Below are 8,348 nucleotides of genomic sequence, written 5' to 3'. Positions count from 1 at the left end.
GTTTGGGGTTTTTGAAGTAAAGAATAATTTGAGACCGATTACAGTTAGAAAGTGATATTTTAGGTAGAAAATAAATATCAATACTTTTATATAATATTATAGGTAGAAAATGATATTGTAGGTTATATAAATGTATCGATACATGTAGTAGAGACTACTCTCATTCCTTTGAAGGAAACCGTTTTACTATAAGATTAGTTATTATTACTTGTATATTGAATAAATTGTATGTAACTTGTATTTGATTTGATTTGAATTAATTTAATGCTTGAATGTTCATAAACTGATATATGAAAAATGAAGTCAATGGATCTTGCAATTGTTGTTCGCGAAGATGAAATTGAAATGTAGTCTGAAAGTATCAACAATGAAGTAAATTGAAAGCAACCACTGGGTGTATATATGTACTTATAGCAATTATCAATGTATTTGTGTAATTTTTGTTGAAATGGTAATTGAATTAAAGTATTTAAGTATTTTAAATTGATTACAAATTTTAAATGTTGACAGTATGACTAAATGCCAAATGATGAAAGAAGCTGGTAATTACAACATCTGTTCGGTATGTAAACTGAAATTGACATTGAATATTACTTAGTGTTAATTTATTGATTAAAAAACGTTTATGCTTAATTTTAGGTTAATAACAAATCAAATAATTAACTGATTATGTTATCCTCAGATTTCTAAGGCTCAATTAGCTTAAATTTTGGTAACATTTTAGGCGTTACCTAATATGTTGATAATACTAATAATAAATTAAGTAATTAACATATTTTGTTATCGTCGGATTTCTAAGGTCTCATCAGTTTTAAAAAGGTGCTACCTATTACGTTACATAAGCGCTACCTAATATGTTATTATGGTTGATAACAAATCAAATAATTAACCGATTATGTTATCATCGGATTTCTAAGGCTCTATCAGCTTAAACTTTGGTAACATTTTCAACGTTATCTAATATGTTGATAATACTAATAACAAATTAAGTAATTAACCTATTTTATTATCGTCAAATTTCTAAGGGCCCATCAGCTTTAAAAATACTCTATCTATTACGTTACATAAACGCTACTTAATATGTTATTATGGTTGATAACAAATCAATTAATTAATCGATTATGTTATCGTCGAATTTTTAAGGCTCCATCAGCTTAAACTTTTGGTAACATTTTAGGCATTACCTAATATGTTGATAATACTGATAACAAATTAAGTAATTACCTATTTTATTATCATCGGATTTCTAAGGCTCCATCAGCTTTAAAAAGGTACTACCTATTATGTTACATAAGTGTTACCTAATATGTTATTATGGTTGATAACAAATTTAGTAATTAACCAGTTATGTTATCGTTGGATTTCTAAGGCTCCATTAGCTTAAAATTTAGTAACATTTTAGGCGTTACCTAATATGTTGATAATACTGATAACAAATTAAGTAATTAACCTATCTTGTTTTCGTCGGATTTCTATGACCCCATCAACTTAAAAAGACGGTACATATTATGTTATATAAGCGCTAACTAATATGTTATTATGATTGATAATGTTTCTAGTAATTAACCGATTATGTTAAAGTCAATATTTTTTTTTACGTATTTTACATACGACTATAACATTTCCGATTATTACCATTATTATTACCAACTCAAATAATATTTCCAATAAAATTATATAATATTTTTAATATCAATTTTAAATGATCACTTATTTAATTAATCACACTATTTTTTAATCATATTTTAACCTCATCACACCAGAACTTCACGAAAGATTTGCTTTAGATATTAAAAAATTTAAGCATATATCATACAGTTCCAACATCTAACTACTAGTATACCCTTCCATCTCTGCTTTAAATGAGGACCTCATGGCCCCCGCTCCCTATTTGGCAACTCAGTACACAGTAGCTGCTTGCGTGCTGACTGCTGCCACTGTTGCTGGCGCCGTTTCCCCATTTTCCTCCTTTTTTTAGTCCCATTTCATTGATCATTGGTCACTTTTCTTTTTACCCTTTGTTTTTCATAAATCTTCTGACAACCTCAACTACTTCAGCTAACAGGGAAAAAGAACATGGTGAAATTCCCTTATACCTTAATATTTTCATGTCATGGGATCCTCGTATTTGATTCAACTAATATTGGGTTTTGTTTTATCTTTTGAAATTTTCTTACAGCTTGGTCCAACACCAATTTCTAACTGGCTTGGAATTCTCCTGGGAGAAAAATTCTTTGATCCTTGTATTGTTCATGAATCTGCCAAGAAAAATGACAAGAACGTTTTTTGCTTGAATTGTTGCATTACCATCTGCCCCCATTGCTTGCCCCTTTACAGTCCTCATCGTCGCTTACAGGTTCACTTATCTATGATTGTGAAAAAAAAATCTCTACTTTCTTTAACATCAAATGCCCTTTTTTTGGTTTTATAGATAAGGAGATACGTTTATCAAGATGTTATAAGGCTAAGTGATGCTCAAAAGCTGATAAATTGTTCTCTTGTCCAAGTAAGTAAAATAGATTGTTGAATTATGAATGTAAAATCTTTATTTGGAGCTCAATTGTTTTCAATCCCACAGCCCTACACAACAAACAGTGCCAAAGTAGTGTTTTTGAATGAAAGGCCAATGTCTCGCCCTTTTAGAGGATCTGGTAATTTCTGTATACAATGTGATCGCAACCTTCAAGACCCATTTCTCTTTTGCTCCATCTCTTGCAAGGTTTCATCAGTCAATCACTGTTATAATATATTCATGAGTAAACTACACTTTTACCACTTAAACTATTAATTTTGTTTTATTTTGGTATCTAAAATTTACTCTTTTTTTTTCAAAATCACATCTAATATTTACTTTAATTTAAATTTAAATTTGATACACTTCTTTTAAAGAATTAAGAGAATGATTGATGTGACATTTTTTAATATTTTCAATGATCACATGTTATTATCTTATATTGATATTTTAACATCACCGTTACTTAAATGAAACTTAAATTAATATTAGATATGATTTTGAAAAAAATTAAGTTTAGGTATCAAAATGAAGCAAAAGTAATAGTATAGGCACTAGACATGTATTTTACCCTTCACCGTTAATCTCTTTGTTGTGATTGTTTAAACTATAAAATTTCCACTACACCACAACCAAGCAGGTCAATTACATAGAGATTGCCAAACCTGGAGGGAAGTTAGACCCAAGCAATGAACTACTAACATTTTACTATAAAACAAGAACTGATGTTAGCTTCCTAGAGCTTGAAGATGATCCTCAAATGAGTCCTTGCAAGCCATTATCACTTGTTCGTGCCACAAATGAGTTAGTGAAGAAGAAGAACAACAAGGTCAAGAAACGAAGCTGCATTTTAATTCCTCAAGCTGAGAGTATTAGCCGCAGGAAAGGTGTGCCTCATAGATCACCTTTGAATTGAATGCCATAGGAAAGAAAAAAATTACTAGTAATGATGCCTTGAAAAGCTCAATGTGTTGTGCGTTTTTAGTAGGAAAATGAAAATGATTTGTGGGGTAAGTTTTGACATGACTGGAAATTAATGGCTGCCCCATTTTTGTCGAGTGTAGTACTTTAAATTTAAACTATATATATATATATAACCTAATGTTATAATAATTTTCAGAAAATATTGGCATTCTTCATCTTAGGATTTTCGAAAATTCTAAAATACAATTTGTAATTATGTGATTAAAAAATTAATAAAATATAATTGAAAATATTTTTTTTATAATATTTAACTTTTCTATAGTTAAAAATATTATAAATTTAAACGATTTTTTTGGGTTCAACAAAATAATATTTTAAATTAAAATTATCTTAATTTAATTTTAAACTATACTGTTGAACATTAAAATTAACCAATAATTTGAATAGTGTTATTTTGGTGTCCATCGGTGGATAATGTATTGGTTAAAATATACATGGAATTGAGGTGATTTTACTAAAAAATCACCCAAAAAAATTAAAAAACACCATATTAACAACCATTCTTGAAATTTTACTAAATTAACATCCTTTTCAAAATCGAGGTAAAAAGATGGGTTTCTACGACACACTTTGCCTATGTGGCAAGAAGGCGCGTTTCACATGACATTTTCCTTGGAGTTGACAATACACGCAAGAAGCTCGTATCATAGGGAGAGCTTTAAATCATATTCAAGAAAAAAATACTTTAAATCATTCTAAAAAAATAAAACTATATGGATCAACAGCGTAATTTAATACATATTGGTTCCATGAGATTAAAAGCCTAATAGTATTAATTTATATAAATATATTGAAGTGTTTAAATTATGTTTGTTAACAATGTGAGATAAAAGGTAAAAAATGTATTCCTTCATTTTTTTTTATATTATCTTATATATAATGAGTCCACTTTTACACTATTATTAAATTTTATTAGGTTAATATTTATTATTAAAGTTTATAATAATTAAAATTAAATTTTTCTTAGCTCTCCCTATGAAACGTATCTCTTGCGCGTACTATCAACCTCAGAGAAGGCGTGCCCTATAAAATACACCTTCTTGTCACATAGACAAAATGCATTGCAGGAAACACATTTTTTTATCTCGATTTTGTAAAGAGTGTTAGTTTAATAAAATTTCAGGAATGTGTGCTAATATGCTGTTTTTGTTTTTTTCTAGTGATTTTTTAGTAATATCACCTGGAATTGACCATTCCAAAAGGATGTTGGTTTGCGGGAAAACGAGGTTCTCTCATTTGCTTGGAGAAAAATGGGTTTCATTAAGAATGTCTGTCACTTCTCAGTCCGTTTGCAAAGAGTTATTTTCTTTTGCTTTCAAGATTCTTAGATAAAAAAACTAAAAGGTGCTATCATCTGCCTTTTCGGTAGAGTTGACCGTATGGCCATTTGAATTTTAGGTGACATTCATTGTCACATATCAATTCAATTTCAATTACCATCTTATGGCAAATTGGAATACGGCAATAGCAAAATGTCAAATCAATAACCAAGGCATTAACAGTGAGGTTTAATTGGAAGATAACTTGAACAGTTATACACGGTATAACCTAAAATTTAAGATTAAAAATGACAAAAATACGATGCAATTGAAAATAGATAAAAGAATATAACATTTTAGTTTCAACATATCTTAAAATATTTAAAATATTATATTTTTATAATATTTTCAATTGTAACATAAAATATTATATTTGTATCACATTTTCGGTTGACTTCGTAAATTATAACAAAAAATATTATAAAATTTTTAACCTTTTACGTTATATTTAACTTAAAGTACTATACTTTTTTATCACATTTTTGACCGTGTTTCATTTCCATTATTTTTTTAATCTTAAATTACGCTACCTTTTTTTAGACTTTCTCGTATAGCTCACGCACCTGACAGTAGCATCATGGCCATGGGAATTGGAAAGCCAGCAAAGCTAAAGCTAAAGCTAATACAAATTTCCATTTTTAATTTTGTTTCCTACTTCTTTCCAATGCATGAACACGTGACATTAAGGGGAAAATTTTGTAGCTTTTTAACTGTTTGTTGAAAATTGACACCCTTAATATTTGTGCATCTTCGTGTTCCCTAGCCTGCCTTCAATCTATTAATTTGCATAGTTTCATTGCAAATAAGAATGGGACAGCACCACTATAGAATATGGACCATGGTATTTCCGCATATGGTTAAGTATTTCAACTCCATTTTCGTCTTATTTAATCTTCAGTTGATATGCTTCTTTTCCTCAGTGGAATGAGATTAACACCTGATCTACCACGACCTTGGAAAAATTGGACCTGTAAGAGATACTTTTATCATTGATTAGTGTATTTGATGACTTTTTTTATACCATTTATTGTCTTTAATTATCGTAACGGTCCTTCGGGTGGTCCCGAGTTCACATTGTGACTTGATTTGTGTGATTGAGTCGTCACCGATCACTTTCAAATTAAGTGGATTGGGTACTTTTGAACTTACCACTTACCGGGTCTGCATCTTACTAGAGATTTGTTGAATTCGGGAGTCGATTACAATCGAGGAAGGATGAGCACCCTTGATTTTCCCTTTCGACACCACACGGTTACTCGATCATCTTAATTGTAAATAAAAATTTGAAAATCGATTCATATTACTTACCCTAGACGAACTTTTGAGATTTAAACAGGTTCCTTAAAAAATAAAATTAATGTTAAAAAATAAAATAAAAGAAATAAGTGATTAAATACTGCAAAACAATAAAAAAATATAAATGTTTCAATTTAGAAGAATAATAAAATAAAAAACCATGGATTAAATTGCATTAAAATTTAAACTTCAGGGCGAAATTACAAAATCAGTGACTAAACTGAATTACGTATCAAAGTATGGGGAACTGTAGAAATAATTAAAGAATCTTATAATTACACACGTGATCCTCCTATAAATAACCCATATTTTCCTTTTTTTAATTAATTTGTAACAAGTACTTAAAAAATATCTCTATATTCTCTCAATTCACTCTCCCCATTCTCTAGAAACCGATCACTCAGAACTCACTGGACCACCATCCGGGCATCGCTCTGACCATTGCCCACGGTGGTAGGAGACCTAAAATCTATCCTAAATTATCCCAAATTTGGCCTCCAAACACCTTAAAAACATCCTAATGGTGTAGATCTCACCATGCAAGTCTCGATTTTCTTACCCTTTTGATGTTGTGTCTTTAACTTCTCAAGGACCGTTCGTCCTCCACGGGAAACCGAAATTTAAGTAGTTTCTCTCCCTTCTTTCTTTGAGTTTATGTATATTTTGGTTTTCAAATGCTTTCCATTGATGCCTTCTTCTATTCTTCATAGGGTTTTTATAGTTTATGGAGGAACAATTCTTTCCTTCAATGTGAGATCTTTGACATCTCACTCTATCCTTAAATTGGTGGGATACGGTGGAACAGGGAGCATCTTTTCCTTTTTCGATGGTTTGTTGCATGCATATTTTGGCTGATTGACTTCTGTTTTTATATTTTTTTGTTTTTGTTGATTGAGTCGGTCTTGTAGGTTAAAAGGATGTTTCCTTTTTCATATTTTGGTTGTTCTTTTAATTTTTGCCAAAGATTTGGGGAAGAAATTTGCTTCCTTTTTCTTTGATTTACTTTGATTTGGTTATCAAAATTATCTGAAAATGCTTTTATGTCTGGCATCCTTTGATGTCTTCTGGTGTGATCTGAATCGTTAGATCAAGAGGACCAGATCTAATGGCCCTTGTTCGGTTGCGCATGATGAAATGCTTCTTTAGGGTTTTAAAACCCTAAATTGCTTTGATCTGGGCCCTAGATTAGCCTTGTGATCAGACAATCCTCTTTCCTATAACGCTTGAATTAGTGCTCAAGCCCTAGAGCTTTAGTAGGGGGTATTCTACTGGGTCAGACAAATGGGTTCTCGTTTGGGCTGCTTGCTGCATGCTTGGTTGGGCCTTTGGCCTTTGCTTTTTATGTACTGGACCCTAAACCTTAACTTAGACTAGATCTTCACATGGACTTAGACCTTTGGACCATGACTAGACTTTTAATTGGACCTAAAAATAAAATTAATAATATATATTAATATATACTAAATATATTCTTAAGTATATATACTATACTATTTTAAATAATAAAATATATTTTTAAAATAATATACCTACTACTATATATATATTTTCTAAATATAATATATATATATATATATATATATATATATATATAATATATAAAAATTATTTATATTTTCAAATATTATATATAGAACATACTATATAATATACTATACAAATATATTATATATAAATACTATATTTATAAAATACTAAATATAATTGAAATTTGAAATAAATCTCTAGACGAAAATATGTGTTACAACTGCTGCTCTTTGTCCATTATTGTGTAGCGAAAATAGGAATAAGATAAAAAAAAGCACAAAATTTTGTTCGATATTAAGATGGATCGACTCTAAATGCAAGCATGCTCCCATGGTGTCGAGGAATCCAATTGTTCTTCAAGAATCGAATTAAATCTGGGTGACTCCCATCCGTGGGTTAAGTTAGGTGAAAACTTGTTCATCGTGCTGAGTTAAAGCTAGGGTTTCTTTGAGCTAGATGTGCTTCTCGTTGTTGAGTTGAGCTATGCTGCTAGTGAATCCTCTATTGCGAGATAAGTCAATGTTGAATGTTCTTTGAGCCCGATATCCTTCGTCATGAAGTTAAAATCTGACTTAGAACCAGTCGGAAAATATCTACTCGCTGTTGAATTAAGCTATGTTGTAGACGACTCCTCCATTGTAAGTTAAGTCAGTCTTGTATGATTTGAGCCTGATATCTTTTTTTGTGAAGTTGAAATCTTACTTTGAAAT

At 30.1% G+C, this 8,348-nt stretch overlaps 1 protein-coding gene across 1 annotated transcript; it reads left to right on the top strand.

Moving 5' to 3' along the window:
* The first annotated feature begins 1,946 nt into the window (after positions 1-1,946).
* On the top strand, positions 1,947-3,553 carry LOC120201088. The gene is made up of 5 exons (XM_039201767.1): positions 1,947-2,079; positions 2,180-2,356; positions 2,432-2,506; positions 2,579-2,719; positions 3,153-3,553. The coding sequence occupies exons 1-5, from the start codon at positions 2,077-2,079 to the stop codon at positions 3,426-3,428; spliced, it is 672 nt and encodes a 223-aa protein (XP_039057698.1). The 5' UTR covers positions 1,947-2,076; the 3' UTR covers positions 3,429-3,553.
* The last annotated feature ends 4,795 nt before the right edge of the window (positions 3,554-8,348 follow it).

Source organism: Hibiscus syriacus, unplaced genomic scaffold (assembly GCF_006381635.1).
Source record: "Hibiscus syriacus cultivar Baekdansim isolate YM2019G1 unplaced genomic scaffold, ASM638163v2 tig00006918_pilon, whole genome shotgun sequence".
Classification (NCBI taxonomy): Eukaryota; Viridiplantae; Streptophyta; class Magnoliopsida; order Malvales; family Malvaceae; genus Hibiscus; species Hibiscus syriacus.
The sequence above is the reverse complement of the archived record's forward strand: the minus strand, read 5'-3'. Positions and strand labels throughout refer to the sequence as shown.

What these genes read in the sequence shown, in the direction of transcription:
- LOC120201088 (XM_039201767.1), top strand. An exon ending in TAAATTGTTCTCTTGTCCAA is followed by an intron (nt 2,507 to 2,578) that starts GTAAGTAAAATA and finishes TCAATCCCACAG; the next exon opens with CCCTACACAACAAACAGTGC. An exon ending in TTTGCTCCATCTCTTGCAAG is followed by an intron (nt 2,720 to 3,152) that starts GTTTCATCAGTC and finishes ACAACCAAGCAG; the next exon opens with GTCAATTACATAGAGATTGC.